This window comes from Triplophysa dalaica, chromosome 10, assembly GCF_015846415.1.
Source record: "Triplophysa dalaica isolate WHDGS20190420 chromosome 10, ASM1584641v1, whole genome shotgun sequence".
NCBI lineage: Eukaryota > Metazoa > Chordata > Actinopteri > Cypriniformes > Nemacheilidae > Triplophysa > Triplophysa dalaica.
Window position 1 is genome coordinate 2,338,218 of NC_079551.1, and position 23,678 is coordinate 2,361,895.

Below are 23,678 nucleotides of genomic sequence, written 5' to 3' on the forward strand. Positions count from 1 at the left end.
ATTGTATGTAGACCAAACTGGCTGAGGCCGTGCAATTCCAAGCCGCACTTCCACATTTGACACGACGCAGATCAAGTCTATAGATGAGCCTCTGTTTTTGAGCCCCTACGGTCTGCAAACGAACGACGTCTTGTGATGCCATCACATAAAGGTAAAAAATCTCTCTCGCGCACCTTCTCCGGATCTGTTCCACCTATGTGGAATGATCTGCCCACTGCTGCAAGATCTGCAGATTCTGTAGCCATCTTTAAGAAACGCCTGAAAACACATCTCTTCCGCCAACATCTGACTGATCTGTTATGACGCTTTTCTTCTCTGCTCTTTTCTTCTATACTCTAAAAAAAAAAAAAAAAATGTATGAATGAATGGTTCCGTTTACTGTGTTAGGCTATATAAGACTAGTCTTCTCTTTGATTGCACTTATGCTTTTGTTGTACTTATGCTGTCCCAATTGTTTCCATTATCTACCCCACTTATAAGTCGCTTTGGATAAAAGCGTCTGCTAAATGACTAAATGTAAATGTAAATGTTATGACAATGAATGGGGAGTAGTGATGGGCCGTTCGTGAACGATTCGTTCATTTTGAACGAATCTTAAATGTGACTCGGGAAGAACGAGTCGTCTTGGGAAGTGATTTGTTCAGTCGCGCATGCTCCGGACGCTTAACAAATGCAGTCAGAGCCGGAAAGAGAATTGATTAGTTCACCTCTCGAGTCTTCGGGTTTGAGTCGTTCGTTCATCACGTGACAGCCCCGTACGCATGAGCAATGCAGTCAGAGCCTGAAAGAGAATTGATTAGTTCACCTCTCGAGTCTTCGGGTTCGAGTCGTTTGTTCTTTTGTCATGTGACGTGACAGCATTTTGACAGAGAAATTTGTTAATTTACAATATTTCTTTCAAACTGGTGCATATGCACAGTCATTTCTGGGCTCAAATTATTGCTTTTAATTTCTGTCTCGATGGTTCTTTTCCATAACACTGAATGTGGAAATAAAGATAATAAAGAGTTGGTTATGCTTTAAAAACAATAAGTCTAATCTTCATAAAATACAATAACTTGTTGAATTAATTTCCTTTGAGTTAGCCCTTTAGATTAGACTATAGTGTTACTTACTATACTTTTGTAACATAAGACACTTTAGACATTAACACTGTGTACACACTCTTGAATGTTTTTTTATTGTTTATTTTTGTTTCAGAAAAGCTTAAGCAAAGAGGATTACAATTCCAAAATAAATTAAAACAATTTAAATAAAAAACACAAGAAATGCAAATAAACTAAAGCCACAGAGCCTTAAGAAAAACTAAAACAAAATATTGCACAACAAACTAGGCTTTTTATAAAAAATAAAATAAATAAGCTTAAACAGATAACACACTGTGGCTATATTTTAGAACATCCTTTAAGCCATGTTTGCATTCAAAAATACAAGCTCCCGGACCTTGGATGGGCTGAGTCTGTTTCTTCTTTCCGAGATAATCTGCCCAGTTTTAGAAAAAAATCTTTCAGATGGAACAGATGTGGCCACAATGCAAAGTCTTGCCTTCATGACCTCAGAAAGGGTTTTGTATACTGGTGAACAGCTCCTCCACCAGGCCAGGGGGTCTGATGTGCGGGATAAGAGGGGCTCTGCAAGGTAGGCCCGCATCTCCATCATAGCATCTGACGTCTTAGAAGTGGTAGCAGAAGGCCTCAAGCTTGCTACCCTCTCGTCAAAGTCTTCCCAAAACATGGCCCCTGCACTGGCAGTTGCACCAGTGCCACCTTCAGAAGATCTATCTGAAGTATTCTCTTCCTCACTCGGAACAGCGTTCATAGCTGCTGCAGCTGCTGTAACCCTCTTTACTGTCTCTTCTGCTGCCTGCTGATTGACAAAAGCTTGCTTTTTGAACCTTGGGTCCAGGCAAGTAGCATCAGCAAGCTTCTGAATGTGTTCTACTTTGCCAAACCTCTTTGTCATTTCCAACATCAGGGAATCCACTAGTTTCTTAACATGGTCAGAGCTGGAGGGATTTCTTTACTATCGGGTGACAATCCTCTGAAGACCTCTTATCATCAAAATGACTTTGGAGGCAGTCACAAACCTATGAAGATTACAAATAGTTTATAAATTAATTATAGCAAAAAAAAACAGTACTTCATATACTTCTCTGTTATGAATAAGGATACAGAAAAACATGGATCATTAAGAGAGTTTAAAATGTTTTAAAATTAATAATAATAAAAAATGTTGAACTATACTTACTTTCCTGCACTCAGTTCAGTGGTGACCTCCTCAAATGGCTTAATAATGTCCAAAATTTCTCTGTAAATGTTCCATTCCTCTGGCGACAAGGTTGGCACAGATGCATTAGTAAGTGCCAGGGTGGAGATGATTGGATCTTTGATTTCAGTAAATCTTTTCAACATGTAATATGTTGAATTCCACCTTGTGGCCACATCCTGTTTTAACCGCAATGTCTCTTGACCCATCTGTTTTTGTGTGGCCTTGAGCTTGTCTGAAGCAACTGTACTTCTATGGAAGTATTCAACTATTGTCTTGACCTTTTGCAATATTGCTTGGACCTCCTTCAATGCAGCTCTGACAATGAGGTTCAGCATATGTGCGAAACAAGGTATGTGGTCCCAGTGGAGATGGTCTTTCGGGGCTGAAACAATGTTGCTGGCATTGTCTGTAACACAAGCTACAATTTTGTCACCCACACCCCATTCATTTGTAACTCTTGTCAGCTCACTTGCCAGGTGAGCAGCAGTGTGTCTCTCCGTCAAAACAAAGCAGTCCAGAAGATAGGAGGTAATCTGAAAGTCCTCTATGAAATGGCATGTCACAGTCATGTAACTTTCTGTAGTCAAAGAGGTCCAGCAGTCTGTTGTGAGACAAACAGCAGAGGCACTCTTGATTTTGTCCATTAAATTACCTCTTAACTTGTCATACAGCCTAGGCATTACAGTTTTTGACAATGTTTTTCTGCTAGGTAGACTGTATGATGGGTCCAGAAGATGTGAATATTCCTTAAAGCCCTTGTCCTCCACTATAGAAAATGGCTGAAAGTCACAAGCAATCATTCTCACCAGAGCCTCATCAAGTTTGCTTTGTCTTAATGGATCCATTGGTCTTGTTACAAAACTGCTCAGGGAAGTTTGCTGTTGTGGCCTCCTTGGCCTAACTGGTCCTTGGATGGTGGTGGGTGCTGCTGGTGTACTGGATGCAGTAGATGTGGTCAGCATGCCAGCCAAAGCTGTCGAAGGTCCAGCTGAAGAAGTGGTGGTGGTAGAAACAGCTCCAGCTGCTGCAGGGCTATCATCTTCATTCTCTGTTCTAACGTGTGCTAACAGCACAGAAGGATGTGAGGATCTAAGGTGCCTCCTCAAATCAGAAGTGCTTCCTCCTTTTGTTGAAAAACATTTTTTGCATATGTTGCATTTTGCTTCAATGGCTGAAGTTGCCACAAAATGAATCCAAACATCACTCCTTTTTCTAGTGATCATTCTCCTGAGATGTTAGAATATTTCTGAGGCTCTTCTCCTGCCCTCACCTAGTGGGGGTGGGTGTGGAATGGTCACCTTGGTGACAGTCCAGAGTGACAGTTGTCCTTCAGCTGAACTTTGTGTGACCCATGCATCCTCTATTTCTAAGTAAATCACTTTAACTCTCCAGTTTTATGTCAGTTTGGTTACAAATGTTGAAGCTGACGTTATCATAACCTTAATATGTTAAACTGACATTAATCATTCAAATTCAAAATGTTATTTGCTTTATGTCACTGTGACCAATTTTTGACCAATTTTCTTATACAAATATTAAACCAATATGTCAAGTCTGCCTAGTTAAAATGGTCAAAATTGGAATAAAAAGTGCTTTGTAATTTTAGGCTTGGATTTTTTTTATTATATTGCCTAGTCCTAGTGTTTGTTTATTGATGGACAAAGACAGTTTAATGACAAATCAATCAATATATTATTGTTTTATTTATATATAAAATAACACAGATCCTGAAGAAACAGTAACAAAAATATAGTGACATAAATGAGCAGACCATTTTTATTTCTAGAAAAATGATAATTACACATATTTTTATAATTTTATGATAACTCCTTAAATAAAATCCAACATACAAAAAATACATGTTTACTTTATAGTATTTTATACTGATACGGCAAGTGGTCACGTGACAAAAGAACGAACGACTCGAACCCGAAGACTCGAGAGGTGAACTAATCAATTCTCTTTCCGGCTCTGACTGCATTGGTTTAGCCTACGAAACTGTCACGTGATGAACGAACGCGTCAGACCCGAAGACTTGTTGTCAGATGAGGTGAGCTAATCATAGACTAAAGACCCAGGTTAACAATTAATTCATATTTTCTGTTTCTTATAACATTAACGTTTTGTATTGTTTGTAAATGTAATAAACGTTTGCATAAGTAGTAGATGTGTTTGGAAAGTAACCTGTAATATTTGAATTATATTTTGCTAAAATGAACGATATGACTCGAAAAAAGATTCGTTCATTTTGCTGAACGAGACTCAAAGGTCCGAGTCAGTAAAATGATCCGAACTTCCCATCACTAATGGGGAGGAATGCAGAGCTCAATATGGCCGCTGACGTGAAGGAAGTCCCGCCCTCCCATAAACAGAGCCAGTCGTCATCTGTCACAGTCTGACATCCTTAGGGGGAGGGGCTTTTTCAAGTGCAATTTAATCTTAGAAAACAGATGTTTTGGTACAGCTGATGTCAGTTTTAAAAGTTGTTTGTAAATATATCGTTTAAAGGGGAATTTAGCCGGCAATTTTAGAAATGTCAGTCTTCCTCCAAGTATAACTTGCTATTGACAGAAATAGTTGCCCGGAGGCGTTGCAAACATGGCTGTCGAGTGGCACGACTTCTCTTCTGATTGACTTTGGTAAAATTAAGGTGACATAGAATTATGGAAGAGTTTGTGCGTCTCTGCAGGATTTGAGATTTATAGTGTTTTTATGCCTCAAGTAAATCTTGCGACAAATTGTATTCTCGTAATAAAGACTTTTAGAAACTAGGTGAGTAAAGATCGAATTGAAGTCTACTGACTAATAGATGAGATATCATCCAAACTTCAGGACTTATTGACTCAATATTGTTTATATGTTTAAAATGATAACACAGTGTCATCTTATACTACAGCTCACTGTATACAGTATATCATCGCTGTCTTCCTCATCATAACTTCTGGACTAATACCAATCTGGTTCTTCTGTTTTAATATTTGTTTATAATGTTTCCTCTCACAGGCTGGAGCGGTGGTTCTCATTCATTTTTGGCACCAGGCACCGTGTAATCCAAAACAAGCCAAAGGTGTCACAAATGAAATGATCTGATGAGAAAGATATGTCCAAATGAGCTAGATAAAGTTCTGTCTAACTTACTGTTAAAAATAAATGAATGTGATAAAGACCACAGAAACATCTCTAAACTAGAAAACAAAAACAAATGAAGGACATTATTATTATTTTTATTTTGTATCTTAAAGACGTTAATTTATTTGTTTATTTAAAATGTAAATACTGAGAGTGTTTAACTATTAAACGTTATGGGCAGTTCCCTAGGCAACAATAACAAGAAATATTTTATTAAAACAGGTCAAAAATAATTTCTTGCATTAACAATTACAATAACATTGATCTATTTGAAGATGTGTTGGTTATTTTGTTTCGTTTTAGACAGATCTAATATTTATTTTAGTCTAGGACTAATCTTAAACCCTTTAACACCCCATACAGTATACTTTTTCATAAGGCAACTCGTTCAGGCTGATCACGCATTTAAAACGCACAATTTTAATTTGCACTCTTATTCATCAAATATGTTTTAATGTGGAAAATAAAGAGTTAGCCGAAGTTTTGAAAGACATTCAATCATAAGTGACTCTCCAGTTCAATCATCTTTTTTTTCCAGAGCACCTCCTAGTGACGTGACATGTAAGATAATTAGACTAATGGGATGAAGAACCGCATCATATTGTGATATACCAGCAAACAGAACATGTTGTCAGACTAGTTTTTATTTTCTTGCAGCATGAGCCTCAATAATACACAGAACATGTTTAAAAAATAGTGAAACATTGTCCAAAATATGCAAAGAGTAAAAACGTGGTAAATGATAAGTAACACAAAACCTCTTGCTCTACACATTTAATCATGTAACACACAGACCCAAACATTTCAAGTAAAGTTTTATTCATTTACTAAAGACAATTGCAAATATTTTGTATTCTTTCAGTTACACATGTCAAAGCTGAAAACAAAACTAGCACATGTTTAAAACAATATTTATAAAAAAGTGTTCATCCATTAAACTGATCAGGCACAAAGGTGTATCAGAACTGTTACATGTACATATATGACATCTATAAAGATGAGATTCACACCAAGCAAATAAAAGTGTTAATGCATCGTGTCTATTTTTGTATAAAAAAGTAGATTATGAGCTGTTTGTTCCTTCACGCGTCCCATAGTTTGGTTGTTTCCATCTTGTTTTAGTAGTTAGCAGAATGTTTTTATTGACATGGATGAATGATTGACCAGTGATGCATATTACAGTTATTATTTACAAGAACCTCTTATGTCACAGTGCTGGAAATAGAAATAAACACTATATAACATATCTAGCTGTCTGCAGAACATAAACACTAGGTTTCTGTCAGACTTACAAAAATACTGTGACAGTAGACCAAGAGCAAAAAAACAATACATTACGACAGACTACGCATTACAAACTAAAATATTATTTATATAGATTAAGCAGTAGCTTATGCAGATTTGTCTTCTCCAGAGAGTGTGCAGACACAGGTTGTGAGGAATGAGAGTTAAATGAAAAACTCTTGAGTGGAATATATGGACAAATCATCTGAAGTGATTCATGAAACTGTTCTGCTGGTTTCCTCCAGTGTTCAATTAATGCTTTGAAAAGAATCGACTCAAAAGAATCAGTCACTCAGGAATGAAGTAACAAAGGAACGTCATGCAGTGTAACGAAGTAAAAGTACAGATTTCTTTAAGACAAACACTCAAGTAAGAGTAAAAGTACACACAGTTCCAAAGGTTTTCTACAGACAAGGTGGTGCTCGCATCTCGAGGAGAATAAGAACTTATTGGTATGTTTCTCAATTCTTGGTTGTGAGTGCCGTCAAGAGCTTTGTCCGGCGTGAAGCAGCAGAATTTTGGATGCATGTCACGAGGACTGTGAGCGTATCGTGTTGTGCTCACTGTCGCGCTCGACTTCTGAACATGCTGTGATTGGCTGAAATCATCACATGGTGTGTGCGTGCGTGTGTGGTCAAAACACAGTTTGCGCACTAGCTGCTCTTGATGCATATCATAATGTTCTGCAGGTAAACATTTACATCATGACTTGATATTTGGTATAAACTTGTTAACGCCCACAAAGAATATCTGAATTCAAATAATGTTGCTTTCATCGAGACACGCTGCTGTAGATGATGTAATAGGAGTGATGTTGAGCATCTATCAGCTGATCTAGCATTTACATCTACTGAGCATCTACTACATCTTCTGCTTCATTCAGTAAAGGCTTCACAACTGTTGGGTCTTCTGCTGATCCTGTTGAATCTGTCACAACATCTGTTTAAACAAACATTTACTTCATGAAAAATGTTGGTTCCACAAATGTTTAAATGGGCAGTTCACCCAAAAATGGAAAGTCTGTCATCATTTACACTGTCATTTAGCACACGCCTTCATCCAAAGTGACTTACAAAGTAAGAGAAAACAATCAGCTCTCACTCACCCTCATATTGTTCAGTGCAGTATAAATATCTTTGTTCTGCTAAACACAAAGGAAGATATTTGGAAGAATGTCAGTCTCCAAACAGATCTCATTCCTCGTTGACTGTCATAGTATTTACTTTTCCTACTATGGTGGTCAAGGGGGTCCAAAAACTGTTTGGTTGTTGACATTCTTACAAATATCTTCCTTTATATTCATCTGATCAAAGAAATGTAAAGAGGTTTGAAAAGCTGCTCTGAAATTAATCGGATTATTGAAAAACAAGACTTGATTTATTTACCTTGTGAATATGTCATACTCAGGTCACTTATACACAATATGAACTGACAGAGAAAATCTTCTTCATTTAACACCCACTCTTTTCAGTAAATCTGTATAGTCATCTACATTGATTCCAGTCACCAGAATGCTTTTATTTTGTGAGATCCACTGGATCTTGATTTAAATTACTGTTAGATTTTAGTTCCCGCCAGGAATAAATATAGTCTATTGTTTACAAGGCCTTTGGAGAAGGGGGCCGACATTCTTTGTGTAGTTGTTTGTTAGGTTTTAAACAGACCCTACACATTCTTGTTCCATACATTTTCTATACCTTATTTGATTATAACAGGTGTCTTATTGTGCAGTGTGTAAAGTGTGTTCCCTAAAATAAATGAGCTCAAAGTTAATGCCTCTCTGTGTCTTGTCTTTGTTCTCCCAGATCTGCAGAAGCTTTCTATCACAACATCAGACCTATTTTTGATTTGATTGTAATGGTGATCCAAAACACAGAAAGATACTTAATAACTTATTAATCTTATTTTATATCCTTTAAGAGACAGTTCACTCAAATTGGCAAATAACAAAAATAATCAAGAAAATATTACCAATTATAAAGAGACATATTAGTAGTGTGATGTGTGTCTTTGTTTATAACACAAGTGTCCGACTCTTCCGTGTTTATGCTGGAGAGTTTGCAGTCAATTCCCAGAGATTTCATCATCTCTCATCATCACATCAGATATAAAAGACTCAACACTCATTGACTCCCATATTAGGATAAAGCACAATGGCGGTCAAAAGTGCTTCAGAACCGTTTGCTGTCCCACATTCTTCAAAATATCTTCCTTTGTGTTCAACAGAACAAAAAAATGATAAATAAATCCTACTATGGGAGTCAATGGGTGTTGAGATCTGTCTGGTTATAAGCATTCTTCACAATATCTGTATCTGTGTTCATCAGAACAAAGATATTAATACACATTTGGAAAAAGTCAAAGGTGAGGAAATGATGACAATTTTCATTTTTGGGTGAAGGATCACTTACACATGAAGCAATTGGTTGAAAATGTATGGAGAAGATAAAAACTGAATACAAGTAATATTAATACAACACTTCATATAAAAACATGTCATTCTCATCACATTAACTTGAGCTTTACTTACCCCTGACATAAACAATACATGAAGCACCTGCTCTCACATCACCAGTCTCCCTTTCAGTAACATCAATCTCTGGAGAAACAGAATCTGCCAACACTTCTGCTTCTGTCCTCTCTTCATCTACAACAGCAGCACATAGAAGAGAAAAGAGAGAAACACATGAACATTTCTAATATCACAAACAGGCATGTCATTTATGTTACTCAAAGACATATTTGTCAAACAAACATGACAAAATGATTTGGAGCATCCCCGTTACCGTGTTTGTTTTTTATATATTTTTTGTCTCTGTTTTGAAGACAGGAAACACATATAACAACACACTACCCATGACGCTAAATGTTAACAATGAGTCACTTTTTAAACACTTGTTATACTGATTTATACTGCGACATCGTCTTAAATTCTGTGTTGTACTCGTTGATGAATCGCCCGAGTTTCAGTAAACTGAATGTGTACCTTATCCATTTAACATCATAACATTAAAGAGAATCACTTTATTAAAAGTGAATAAAATAGCCTTCTTACTGGAGTTCAACAACCACTGATGAACTGAGGCGCATACCTGAGTTGAATGTGTTGCGCAATGTGCAGGTGAGATGAGAGCAGGCAGTGGGCCAAACCACTGCGAGAGGCAGGGGAGGGGGAACTCAACAGGAACACAATTAGTTTAGGTAAACATAAATATATTTATGACAATAGAGAATGTGAGTTTAATTGGTTTGGGGGGACCAACCCTCGGATGGAGCAAGACGTGTCCCTCCATCCCCCACGGGATTAACGCCCATGGGTGGTGGGGGGTAAATGCCAGTTCATGTATTCTGACTTCTTTACAGAGTTAAAAAGGGATATAATCATAAATCATAAGGCGGTATCTGTCTTATATACATTGAAGGAAATAATTATTTGATCACCTGCTGAATTTGTAAATTTGCCTGCTTTCAAAGAAATGAAGGGTCCATAATTTTATGATAGGTTTATTTTAACTGATAAAAACTGAATATCACAAAAAAATTCTGGGGGAAAAATGTTATATACAGGTTACAATATATTTTTCATTTCAGTTAGTGAAAAAAGATTTTGATCCCCAACCAACTAGCAAGAATTCAGGCTCCACAGATTGGTTATATTCCTATATGGAGCACAGATTAGTCCTGTCACTTTAAGACAGAACTCCTATATCAGCTTGTTATGTGTATAACTCTTTCATTCAACCTCTCCACCACCATGGTCCAGACCAAATAGGCTTTAAGGGATGTCAGGGACAAGATCTTAGACCTTCACAAACCTTGAATAGACTGAAGAAAAAATACAGACAGATGCTTGGTGAGAAGTAGACGAGTGTCGGTGCCATAATTTTGAAATAGAAGAAATACAAAAAAACGATCAATTGTACTATTCCCTAGACTTCCCCAATGCGGTAAAGAAGATCATGAGAAAGTTTGAAGCACACAACTAAACGGAAGAAGCTTTTTATCATTTCAAGACAGTTGGGACGACAGTTAGAAGACAAACCACTGGTAAACGTTACACCACAATATGTTGAAATCCTGAAGCACCTGTAAGGTCTTCCTGCCAAAGTCTGAAATTACACAATGAACATCAAAATGATTTAAAAAAAGCTTTAAACTTTAAGTTTAAAAGATAAAAGCTTTTAGTCTGAGAGTGATGATTTTCTGACCTTATCGAGAGTTTTGTGCTTGCTTTAAAACATTAATATCATAACAATTATGCTCAATTAATTGTGAGAAGCATTAATGGTTATCAGGATTAAAATACGATAAACAGTGCAGCCCAAGATCAAACTAAATACTCTTTGAAGATATGAAGTATTTAATACTACTCAAGATTAATATCAGGTTATGATAAACAAAGACAATTGAAGGTACGAGTTATATCAATAGACCCGAGAGTTTTACCTGTAACAATAACATTGAATTGACGGTATGATGGTCCTCCACCTGTGATGAACTGAAGGAATGATTTCTGTCGACTGCTGCTGCTGATCTTTACTTTATACAGTCCAGCGTCTTCTGTTCTGATGTTTGTGATGATGAGAGATCCAGTCTGATCATCCACCTGCAGTCTGTCTCTGAGTCTCTGTTCATCAGTAAAGAGCTTGTTGTTCATACTGAATATGACTATCACTTTATCTCTAAAGCTCCACTCGATCACATCATCAGACTGGAGTTCAGTGACATCAGACTCAAGAGTGACAGAACTCTTGTTCTCAATCACTGTCTTTTCTTTAACTGTTACAGCAGCACATAGAAGAGAGAAACACAAGAGAAAGAAATATGAACATTATCATCCAGTGAACAGGTAAAGATCATCAACATTGTCAAGAGAAACACAAAGGTCAGAGTTCTGACATGAAGGTAATGTGAGACCTAAATATACAGTAAGGGTGTGTTCACATTTATTACTTCACAGTTAACTTCATTTATTACTGCAGCAAAATCAAGTAGAACTTATGGAAACCAGTGTTGTAATGTAAGGGAGTACAAATACTTCGTTACTGTACTTAAGTAGACATTTCACGCATCTGTACTTTACTTCGCTATTTAAATTTGTCAACTTTCACTTTTACTCCACTACATTTCCTAAATAAAATGTATACTTTTACTCCGATATATTTCCACTAAGCATCCTTTTTACTCGTTACTACTAAATAAAGTAATCAGAAGAAGAAATGTGTGCGACTGCAATAAGGGAGGTTTGGCGAATCACTTCTCCTACATTACATTACGCACGCTCCGCACGCTCTATTTCAGCGTAACGCTTATTTGTTGCCAAAGGCGAAGGAAGCACAACTGAAACCGCCGGCGCCATGGAAGCACCTACTGGAGGACCTCCCGTTATCTTAGACGACCACCCCGACGATAGTGGTGAACTCGGTGAACAGGGTGAAGATAACGTTATACATCCGTGGCCGTATTTGGAAGAAATGTTTCTGTACGTTGGAGTGAAAGATTCTTCCTACCGGATGAAGTGCCTGTTATGCCTACCGAAAGTCACTGAAATTTTGGCATTCAAAAACTCCCCGTCCAACCTGAAGAAGCACATCGAGGCAGGTTAAATTAATAGAAATTCAGTAAAGCCACAATGTCAATGTGATTCAACATTAGTTATCATAAACGTATCAGATATCTGGCTAACGTGATGGCCAGGCTAAAGTCTGCCTTTTAACATTGCTAAGTAACGTTAACTGACATGATGTAAGAACCCCCTTAGCTGTTCTAAATCCACTGTAAAACACGGCTTCAAGGGGCTTTTTGCTTTTATAAAACGGTTACTCCATTAAAATATTTATTTGAATATTTATTTTATTCATAAAATAAACATCAGCAACAAAAAAATAAAACGCTATAATGTTCTCCCGAGTCCCTACAAGCAGGACTTTTTTTTTTTGAAAGAAATGTTACTATTTATATTTCATTTTACATTTTGAGTTCATACAAAAGTGAAATTTCTGTTTTTTTGGGGGGGTTTTTGATGTCAGCTCAAAAATATGCTGTTTGTTTTTTGAACTTAAGAGAATTGTGCCTGAAAAGTCCTGGAAAAGACTGATTTTGTGAGAGTGAGATTAAGAAGATACCCTGAATATGCTTCATGCTTTACTATAAGAAAGCCACAATAAAGTTCACAATCAAAGTTCTAGAAAAAAAGAAGTTACTTTTACTTCAAATACTTAAGTACATTAAATATCAGAAAATTAATTTTGATACTTAAGTAAAGTATATATCAGATACTTTAAGACTTTTACTTAAGTACTATTGTAAAAGGTAACTTTCACTTCTACCAAAGTCTTTTTCTAGTACGATACTTGTACTTTCACTCAAGTGTTGCTTTCAAGTACTTTATACAACACTGATGGAAACAAAAAAAACGTTAAAGAGTAAATATTCCTTAATTTTTTAAAGTCCTATTTTGGTTTATGTTATGTCCAACAACAGGTTTACATGCATAAACTGTGTAAAAACACTATCATTATGTTATAATAGGCAGTTTTTCTTACTTTACTTCTTGACTGACCCTCAAATGATTCGATCAGCGAATCATCCATCAAATCCCCTACTTTCAACCAGCCTACTCTTATCTGATTGGTCAGATAGTCTATTCTGCCGTGATTGGTCTATTCATATGGTCATTCAGTGCCATTTAGAAAGATAGATAGATAGATAGATAGATAGATAGATAGATAGATAGATAGATAGATAGATAGATAGATAGATAGATAGATAGATAGATAGATAGATAGATAGATAGGTAGGTAGGTAGGTAGGTAGGTAGGTAGATAATGCAGCCATATTAACATCTTATTACAGTATCAGCTGAAGATGAAACTCACCCATTTGTTTCTGACGTTCATAATTAATGCGGTAAAACACAAATACAACAACAACAATACACAGCAGAACACCAAAGACTATTCCAGCTACACCTCCTGAAGATAGACCTCCATCTGTAATGATAGAGAGAAAGACTCAAGATCACATCAAACACACACATATTCATGTCAGTTTAAGACAAACACAAGAAATGTCTTTTCTCAAAGTTTGTAAGTAATAGTCTTCTTTCTACCATGTTTTAGAGTCTTGATCTTGAAACTTTGTTCTTTCTTGGGTGTGCCAGATTAAAGGAGCCATTTACACGACACCGTATTCAACTACAAACTGAAATCTTTTTAAGCGTTTTCTACGACAACAGCGTTTTGGGGCAATGAAAATACAAACTTTTCAAATCGGGTCTCAAAGTGCAAGTTTTTGAAAACAATGGTGTTGTATCAAGTGCTTTTGTATTAAAACAGGGTATGCGTAACAGCACCACCCACTGGCCATGCATGTGTAATACAGCATTTTTATTTATTTTCCTATCTATCATGTACTATCATGTAGATTTTCAAAGTACAATAAACTCAAAAGCAAGAGTTTAATTTTTAAACTAAATTATTCACACACAACTGATATTAATATGAGAGAACTGAGATACTCACCACTGACAGAAACACTGAATGTCTTGTATTTTGTGTCTCTATTGCTGCTGATCTTTAGTTTATAAAGTCCAGTGTCTGTGGTTTTGGTGTTTGTGATGATGAGAGATCCAGTGTGAAGATCCAGCTTCAGTCTGTCTCTGAATCTCCCATCAGCATCATATAGTGAGCTCTTATTGTCTTCTTTATCATGTTTAGCTATGAGAACACCATCATCTCCAAACCTCCACAGTATCAGATCATCTCTCTGTGTTTGGACATCAGTGTGTAGAGTCACAGAATCTCCCTCAGTCACAGACTTCACATCACCAGCACTGAAAACACTTGGAGCAACTACAAGATGGACAGAGATCAGCGTGAGATCATCTTAACATTACTATTGAATCGACACATCAACACCAAATTATGTAAAATTCCAATATTTGTCTTGTTGACAAAATGTTTATAAGCTCTCCTACTTGTAGTCACTTTGGATAAAAACATCTGCCAAATGAATAAATGTAAATAAAATCATCTTCATAGTACTTACAGTACCTGTGACATTAACTCTGAAACTCTTGTATGTTGTTGTAGCTCTGCTGATCTGTACTTCATAGGGTCCAGAGTGTTTGATTCTCATGTTTGTGATGGTGAGATCTCCAGTCTGAATGTCTGCGTGCAGTCTGTCTTTGAATGGACCATTATATTTGATAGTGTTTTTATCAATATCAACTAAAAGATCCCTGGATTCACCTTCTCCAAACCTCCACCGTATCACATCAGATGTCTGTATGTCAGTGACATTAGTGTGTAGTGTGACAGAATCTCCCTCCATCACTGACACTGACTTCACTTCATCTGCATCAACACTAAACACACCTGAACAACACAAACACAAACAGTAGTTCAGACATTAAATATGTTAGTACTCACATCAAATTCATTACATTTATATAGCACATTTCTGCCTGGGCACTCAAAGCCCTTACATGGTAAATGGGCATCTCCACAACTACCACGAGTGTACAGCATCCACCTGGGTGATGCGACCGCAGCCAAATTGTGCCAGAAAGCCCACCACACACCAGCTTATTGGTGGAGAAGAGACAGGTTTTTTAACCAAGCCAATTGGTATACATGGAGATGATTAGGAGGCCATGATGTTTAGAGGCGAAAGGGGCAAATTTGGCCAGGATACCAGGATTACACCACAACTCTTAATCGAAGCACATCATGGGATTTGTAATGACCACAGAGAGTCGGGACCTCAGTTTAACGTCTCATCCGAAGGACGGTACTTATGACAGTATAGTGTCCCTGTCACTTACAGTGTAAAAAAAAACTTTACGTGTGTGATGAGATTGGATGAGATTGGATGTGTTGATTAAAGCTGGCCTGTCCAATAAAAAACACACACCAGTTTTGAGTTTGCTGTTCTGAAGAAGCGTTGTCTGATGTGAACCATGCCTCGCACAAAAGACCTCTCAGAAGACCTACGATCAAGAATTGTTGACTTACATAAAGCTGCAAAGGGCTACTAAAGTATATCTAAAAGCCTTGTTGTCCATGTGTCCACGGTAAGACAGATTGTCTACAAATGGAGAAAGTTCAGCACTGTTGCTACACTCCCTAGGCGTGGTCGTCCTGTAAAGATGACTGCAAGAGCACAGCGCAGAATGCTCAATGAGGTGAAGAAGAATCCTAGAGTGTCAGCTAAACACTTACAGAAATCTCTGGCACATGCTAACATTTTTGTTGACAAATCGACAATAAGGAAAACATTAAACAAGAATGGACTTCATGGGAGGACACCACGGAGGAAGCTACTGCTGTCCAAAAAAAACATTGCAGCACGTTCGAAGTTTGCAAAAGAGCACCTGGATGTTCCACAGCACTACTGGCAAAACATTCTGTGGACAGATGAAACCAAAATTGAGTTGTTTGGAAAGAACACACAACGCTATGTGTGGAGAACAAAAGGCACAGCACACCAACATCAAAACCTCATCCCAACTGTGAAATATGGTGGAGGGGGCATCATGGTTTGGGGCTGCTTTGCTGCCTCAGGCCCTGGACGGATTACTGTTATCGATGGAAAAATGAATTCCAAAGTTTATCAAGACATTTTGCAGGAAAACTTAAGACCATCTGTCCGCCAACTGAAGCTTAACAGAGGATGGACGATGCAACAGGACAACGACCCAAAGCATAGAAGTAAATCAACAACAGAATGGCTTCAACAGAAGAAAATACGCCTTCTGGAGTGGCCCAGTCAGAGTCCTGACCTCAACCCGATTGAGATGCTGTGGCATGACCTCAAGAGAGCGATTCACACCAGACATCCCAAGAATATTGATGAACTGAAACACTTTTGTAAAGAGGAATGGTCCAAAATTTCTCCTGAACGTTGTGCAGGTCTGATCTGCAACTATAGGAAACGTTTGCTTGAGGTTATTGCTGCCAAAGGAGGGTCAACCAGTTATTAAACCCAAAGGTTCACATACTTTTTCCACCCTGCACTATGAATGTTTACATGTTGTGTTCAATAAAAACATGAAAACGTATAATGTTTGTGCGGTATTAGTTTAAGCAGACTGTGTTTCTCTATTGTTGTGACTTAGATCAAGATCAGAACACATTTTATGACCAATTTATGAAGAAATCCAAGTAAGCCCAAAGGGTTCACATACTCTTTCTTTCAACTGTATATATATATATATATATATATATATATATATATATATATATATAATAAATACGTATGATAAAATATATAATAAAACTTTTTCTGATATTACGGGGAAAAGGATATTTATACTCTTAATTTTGGAGGTAATGTTGGTATTTTATTCCATATTTTACCGTGTAAATACATATTTTTTTCATTTAAAAAAATTGTTTTGCTTCATAATTGACATAACAATACTATATAAAATTAATGTTTTGCCTTAAATATAACAGTTTTTACTGTACAATTAACAGTATTTTTATATAAAATACTACTTTATTCTGTTTAAATTCTCTTTAAATATCCTATAAATAAAGGTTTTCCATTAAATATATACGTGTTTCAACGTATAGTTATTGGAAAAATTGTTGTTTCAATCGAAACAAACTGGCAGCTGTGGTTGCCAGAATTTCAATGTAATAAAAACAGTGGAACTTGTTCTACTGTTATGGTATTAAGATATAAGTACTGTTGATTTGACGATTAATGTTGGCACTTTATTCCACATTTTACTGTGTAAAACAATTTTTCTTCCATCAAAAGAAGCAATTTTGCAATATATGACATAAAAGTACCATATAAATAACCATAAAATAAAGGTTGTACCATGAAATATTAGTGTTATACTGTACAATTAACAATATCTAATATAAAATACTATTTTATTCTGTATAAATTCCTGACACACAAAAACTAAGGTTTTAACATGAAATGTGACAGTGTTTTACTGTACAATTAACAATTTGCTATAATATAATAATATAATTAATAATGTTCTTAGTAAAACCTCAGTGTCTTACTTAGCTCACCAAAAACTACATACAAGGTAAGCAAACTTCAAGCCTACAACCCGTTTCATTTAATATGAAAGGTATTATATTATATATATATTAAACAGATTAATTGGTGATTATGAAAATCATATTCAAGACATTTGTAGCTCTAAATACATGTAAAAGTGAAAGTAAAGCCTCAAATTCCCCTAACTTTCTCTCTCTCCCTCTATTTCTTTCGCTTTCTGTGTTTCTTTCTTTCTCTTTCTCTCTCTCTGTTGATAATGAAGTCATACTTTTCACCGGGTTTTCCATGTTTATATTTCCTGCTTTAAAAACACAGGAAGAACATATCTAGTAAGTTTCTCATATGAGCGTTTTGTAGTCCATCTCCTGAGTTTTGTAGTTTTACCACAGATCATGTCAATAACATTCACCGTTGCATCATGACTTACTCTAGTGCATGCAGTTGGATTCTCTGAACACCGTGGTCATCTTCTCCTAACTCCTTATGAATTCTCCAATACATCTTTCCTTGACCTCATGACGTTTTCCATCAAGGTCAAGGAAGTGGTTAGGAAATGCTTAAAGCTAAAAAAAATTGACTATTCGACCGGATCCTAAGTCTCTGATGGTGTGTCTGTCAGGAGAGCTGTTATGTCAGGCTAGCAGGCTGGAGTGTGGACATCTTAATCTTATTAAGGCTTAAAGTTATGCAAAATTAACAGTGTGACCACTTGATTGACAGGTGGGTGTCATTACATTTGGTTGTCATGCAGATGGCCCCGGGCATCATTTTAGGTCACCTCCTTGACAATATTTAGTTTAGCCGGAAAACACATCAAACGATGGCCATTACGTTTAACAGTACAAAAACTATTTTTTACAAAAAACTAATGCAAGAATTACAGTGATGGCTCTTATATGTTTATTTTGTTAGTGATACTGTGTTTAGTACATTTAACTGTGAGGAAAAGTATTTTGTACAAAAAATAAATGTAAAAATTACAGTATATTTTTATTACAAACACGGTGCCAGCGTATTTTAGAGTGGAGTAATGTATTTTCCCCCCAAAACCAGCAAAAATACTGTTTTGGCTGATATATACATTAGCGGTGTTTCATTTTTACTCAAACTGAAATAAACCATTCAATGTTTACGGTCTTTTACTGTCATGGTTTAGCAGTTTTTCACCATAAAATCTGCAGACTTTATATACAGTGTATACTGGGACATTAGGACCCACACAGACATCAGGATTAACTACCCCGGCTGGCCGTACTAACACAAAGGAAACACCTGGTTATCCTTGCTAGTGTCTCCTCAGAAAGCCTCCTCGCTCTTCACTTCCTCCAGGTGCAGTTATAGAGATATAGGCAGTTAGTCTGAGCTCCATCTGTTTCTGGGTCATAGGACAGAGGAGCGAGGAGGCATATTGAGAAGCACCCATAGACTCAATTGGACACACAATTAATAATGCTGAATCACAAAAATCTCCAACGATTTAAAAAAAACGTATTTCTCCACCTCAGGCACAAAATACTTAATTAATATGAACCTTTTTCTTTAGGCACGGGAGGATTTCTTGTATGGAAGGGAATTCCTGCCAAATGTAAATAAATAAACAGAACGATGAAAATTAAGAACTAATCAACAATTTTATTTAAAAATAACTGTGTCGCCAATATGAGCAAAAATAAATGTAAATACTTTGTCCCTATCAAATAGAAAATGCAATTGGTGATTTTACATTCATTTTCACTAAAATCTCAAGTCAAACTTTTTTACATTTATTTTTTATTATTAATGATTTTATTTTTGCTTTTGTTTCTCAATTTTCGTTTTCATTTTCAAAGTCATTCAAATAACATGTTTATCAGTGTGTTTGTCTGAGTGTCTGCACTACTGGGAATCAACAGAAAGGTCTGTTTATGTCGTGGGGGAAAACCACATTAGAATGGACGTGGTGTGTAGAGCTTATTACCCACTGGGTCTTAACTTATTGTAATGATTACTACTGACTTTTGCATGGTGCAATACAGAAAAGTTGCTGTGTGGTGTTCTGCATCTGTGATCAGAACCCTTCATCTTAAATTAAGAAAGTATATTCAACTTTCTGCACCGTGGATCAACTCGCCTAAGCGACACCTTGCAGCCTACCAGCGGGCTCAGGAGACCGAAGTAAGCGAGGCGCCTACGCATCCCCCAAGACGCCTATTTTGGGCAGAGTTTCCCGATGGGCACCACCAAAGGAATTTAAGTTGAGGTCACTCAAACTCCCCAGGGCCGTTCCGGGGCCATCGTACGATAGCAACCTGTGAAAATAAGACGATAGGTTGTGGGTGTCAGAGCCTCCCATAAGCCCCGCGCAGGCCCCAGGAGCCCAATACCTAACAGAACGTTGCGTCACGTGGCCCTCGACAACTTATCACGGGACAAGATCGGGATGTGAAGTTAAATATTTGTTCTTATCTCCCTGCCTCGCTTGGACCTCTACAGGCCTGCGAATCGCCTCACGTGGTCGGTTCGGATATCCAACAACTTTTCGTCAGAAACCTGAGACACACAGTTGCAGTGTGGGAAGTTCTGGTAACAAAAGCTTCTCTGAGTCTTTTCCAAAGCACCTTATATACCCAGACGTATGAACAGGATTCCCCGATGAAGCCAATCCTCTAAGAGGAGTCCACGTAATGTCCTGAAGTTAAAAAAGCTCTAATAGACTCTTTGTTAGGTTTGAAGGAACTAGACCCTTTTACCCATCCCACCAAGACCTTTAAAACAATACCAAACATGATGATCAAATCTTCATAACGTGACAAAACATTATAAACACAATATGGAATGTGTAAGCACTTTTCCAATGATCAAGGTCTGAAGAGATGAAGGGGATGAGAGAGGTGTGATAAGAAGAGTTCAGTTCATGGACATCAACCCCTGATGGGAGGAAAGGATCTCAATCCTCAAGATCTAGCAACAAATTAGGTTTTATTGTTTTGTGTCCTAGCATCTAAAACAAACTTTATTCTTAGCACTTTTCCAGCTGCCTTACACAGACACAGGCGGTCAGGGGCTCCTCTTGGCCACGGTGATGAACACTATAGGTGGTCAGGGGGATGAACAGGTGTTTCACAGAGTGAGTGTTCATGCTGCAGCGACATACAACACAGCAAATATGCAACCAGGAACATAAAACACTTTCTTGTCTTCCTGCTTGCAAAGTCATGCACCACTTCATTGAAACAGCTCTTTTATTAAAAAATAACCAGTTAAGGCAAAACAAACTTTTGGAAATGGCCTGTAAATAATTGTATATAAACATGAATTTGTATGTACAAATACTGCAACTTCTCTCAGCAAAACAAAGTCACTGTGTGTGCAAATAAACTTGGCACTAAATGAAAACACTGAAAAACGAATAAATCAAATAAATAATCCTAATGATTCTAAACAAACTCTCTTGCCGTTTGCAGGTCACTTACATAATCGCCGTAGTTTTAAGATACTTTGTCAAATTGAAATAATTGTTATTTTTAAAAGGAGCTCAGCTCATCAGTTTCAGTTTCACAGCAGTCAACCAATCAGAAGATAACGGAAGCTTGACAAGTTTTGTGGACCTTTGTTTACAATAGCAATTTTGCACATGGCGATAATTGTAATCAAAAGATAACAGAGACCCTTGTCTTAGTCCGTCTCTGCCTAAAGTTAACATAATGTCAACTACAGTATGTATACATACACTCATTCAGTTTATAATGTGAAAGTGTTGTTCAGATTAAAACAAATCACTTACCGCACACGAGTAATAAACACACAATCATGATCTTCATTTTTCTGTTTATTCCTTTGAGTACCAAATGACTTAATGGAGATAATCCGTTGATTTTATGAAACTATGTAGTATTTGCACCTCTGAGGCACTCACTCACACAGCCTGAATAACACCACACGCTTCTACTTCCTGTTGACTTAATTACAAGTCTTCGCTCTTCAGTTTAAACTGAGGAATTAAAAGGTGTCTGTAGATCCTTAATTATTTTGCCGTCACTGCTTCGAATCGGGTCGGGTGTAGACACAGAATAACGCAAAATAATCTACTGGTCACCAATACTTTATACACACGTTCTCACTACACGCTGTTCTGATGTTGATAAACACACAAGATGTCACTGACATTTCCGATCTCTGAGCTCAGCTTTCCGTTTGACGCTAGTTTGTGGGTTTTGACTTAAAGGGATACAGATACCTCTACTGGGCATGCGCACTACAATACCACATAGTTTTTATCTCTTGGTAGTTCTTGGCATATGTGAAGGTTACTGCATAGTCTGCACACATCTGAACATCAACATCTTCACATGCCTCTGGCAGATCATTTATATTCAATGTAAACAGAATTGGACCAAGTATGAAGCCTTGGGGGACCCCGACTGGACATTCACAGAATGAGACACATTGCGTTCTACTGGACAGGTTTGATTTTATCCAGTTGAGGGCTTGTTCAGAGAAATTGAAATATGTTAATCTAGATAAAAGAACTTTGTGATTGACAGTATCAAGTATCTGTTTTAAACTTTAAATAATCAACCGATTCATCCGACTCATAAACAATTAATTTAGTTCACTTAAACATGATGAATTAATTAAACATTCATCAAATAAAACTTCATTAATTACAGCAACAAAATCAAGTAGGATAAAAAACATTAAAGAGCAAATATTCCTTGATATTTAAGGTCCTATTTTGGTTTATGGAGTGTCCAACAACAAGTTTACACACAAGATGTAAAAACATTATTAATGTATGAAATATAAGTTACATGATCTCTTAATATGTACTTTTTAACATCTATGGCTGCTAAATTAATCACACTTGTCATCATGGTTAAATTGATCTCTATAGTGTTATTGTGTAATAGCAAAGGCAGCGATTATGTTTTTAGCACAGACTGTTTGTGAAGCACAGCTCTGTGATCTGAAGATAATGCTGCGCCATCTAAAAACACTGCGTGTTTGAGTAGCTTATAAGATAGATAGAAAATATAATAAAAAAATAAATTAACTTAATTCATCATTTACTCTAATCGTTATAGTGAATATTATTGTTACTTTTTTAACATTGTGTCAGTGATTTTTCGCTTATTTTGCATAGCAATTCACAGATTATTGAAAGGACTTGCTAATGCTAAGGCGTGTAATTGTAACGGGACTGTAAGTCTCACCTCGTAGGGAAAATTAAAACATTACCCTGGAAGTCTTAAGAGCGAAGGAATCTTATTCACGAGACAGCTTCCGCTTGACCCAGGAAGAGAACTCAAATGTAAGGAGCAAAATGGCGCAGCTCTGTTTAGCTCGCACGAGGCGCGCATAGCTAAATGATCTGGATCACAAAAAAAACGTCTTTCAAAAAACGAATCACTCCTCCAAAATCGATCGATCAGCTCGCATAAGCACTCTTACGTGTCCTGGCCCCAGCAACTCTATCTCGTGCTCTCAGCCGGTCTCCAACACCGTTCTCTGTTGCTCTGATGCTCCTCCCTTATTTCCCAGACGTCTTTTTTATCTTTCCCCGCGCACGGCAGAGAAAAAAACCCTGTCATAATAAAAGTCCCATAGAGAAAAATACTCCCGTTACATAATGTTACCGCTAAAGTTTTAGCAGACGTTTATCTCATCATCACAGAGTCAATCAGAGGACTTAACACTGGTAATAAGAAGGAGAGGAAGAGTGCGGAGAGGTAGGGCTGTTGGAGATGCAGGCAGGGAGAGGCAGAGGAGCTAACGTTACCCGGGAGGACTACACAAGAGAGGATGTGAAAGCATTATAATATAATTTATACCTGATTTATGCAAATTATGATTGTACACATGATATTTCTAATAAAAAACAAGTAAATGTTGTTATTGTTCTTCCTCTTCTTCTGCGAATCCTTCTATGTAGTGGCTTTGCAAGCTGCCTCCAAAACACAGCCGAAGAAGAACGTAGTCCCGTGCATCCT

At 37.0% G+C, this 23,678-nt stretch overlaps 2 protein-coding genes across 5 annotated transcripts; both read right to left on the reverse strand.

Annotated features, from left to right (window-relative positions):
* Positions 1-1,404: 1,404 nt before the first annotated feature.
* LOC130429846 (E3 SUMO-protein ligase ZBED1-like) lies at positions 1,405-3,625 on the reverse strand. Its single transcript, XM_056758672.1, has 3 exons — positions 3,567-3,625; positions 2,248-3,321; positions 1,405-2,005 (listed from the first exon to the last, which is right to left on the reverse strand). Exons 1-3 carry the CDS (start codon positions 3,623-3,625, stop codon positions 1,405-1,407), a joined length of 1,734 nt encoding a protein of 577 aa, XP_056614650.1.
* A 2,548-nt stretch (positions 3,626-6,173) lies between these two features.
* Positions 6,174-23,244, reverse strand: LOC130430474 (uncharacterized). 4 transcript variants are annotated; one of them, XM_056759589.1, is made up of 8 exons: positions 23,140-23,244; positions 22,902-23,059; positions 14,736-15,059; positions 14,205-14,534; positions 13,560-13,673; positions 11,128-11,460; positions 9,212-9,328; positions 6,174-7,620 (listed from the first exon to the last, which is right to left on the reverse strand). In XM_056759589.1, the coding sequence occupies exons 3-8, from the start codon at positions 15,013-15,015 to the stop codon at positions 7,529-7,531; spliced, it is 1,266 nt and encodes a 421-aa protein (XP_056615567.1). In that variant the 5' UTR covers positions 15,016-15,059; positions 22,902-23,059; positions 23,140-23,244; the 3' UTR covers positions 6,174-7,528. The 4 variants fall into 4 exon arrangements, with proteins under 4 accessions (XP_056615567.1, XP_056615568.1, XP_056615566.1 ...); XM_056759590.1 differs by having other exon boundaries at positions 22,927-23,211; XM_056759588.1 differs by having other exon boundaries at positions 22,902-23,211.
* Between the last annotated feature and the right edge of the window lie 434 nt (positions 23,245-23,678).

What these genes read in the sequence shown, in the direction of transcription:
- LOC130429846 (XM_056758672.1), bottom strand. Translation starts at nt 3,625, where the DNA reads ATGCATGGGTCACACAAAGTTCAGCTGAAGGACAACTGTCACTCTGGA. An exon ending in CACTCTGGACTGTCACCAAG is followed by an intron (nt 3,322 to 3,566) that starts GTGACCATTCCA and finishes AGCACACGTTAG; the next exon opens with AACAGAGAATGAAGATGATA. An exon ending in ACTGAACTGAGTGCAGGAAA is followed by an intron (nt 2,006 to 2,247) that starts GTAAGTATAGTT and finishes AAATCCCTCCAG; the next exon opens with CTCTGACCATGTTAAGAAAC.
- LOC130430474 (XM_056759587.1), bottom strand. Translation starts at nt 21,509, where the DNA reads ATGAAGATCATGATTGTGTGTTTATTACTCGTGTGCG. An exon ending in TTTCAGAGTTAATGTCACAG is followed by an intron (nt 14,535 to 14,735) that starts GTACTGTAAGTA and finishes TCCATCTTGTAG; the next exon opens with TTGCTCCAAGTGTTTTCAGT. An exon ending in ATGTATTGTTTATGTCAGGG is followed by an intron (nt 7,621 to 9,211) that starts GTAAGTAAAGCT and finishes TTGTTTAAACAG; the next exon opens with ATGTTGTGACAGATTCAACA.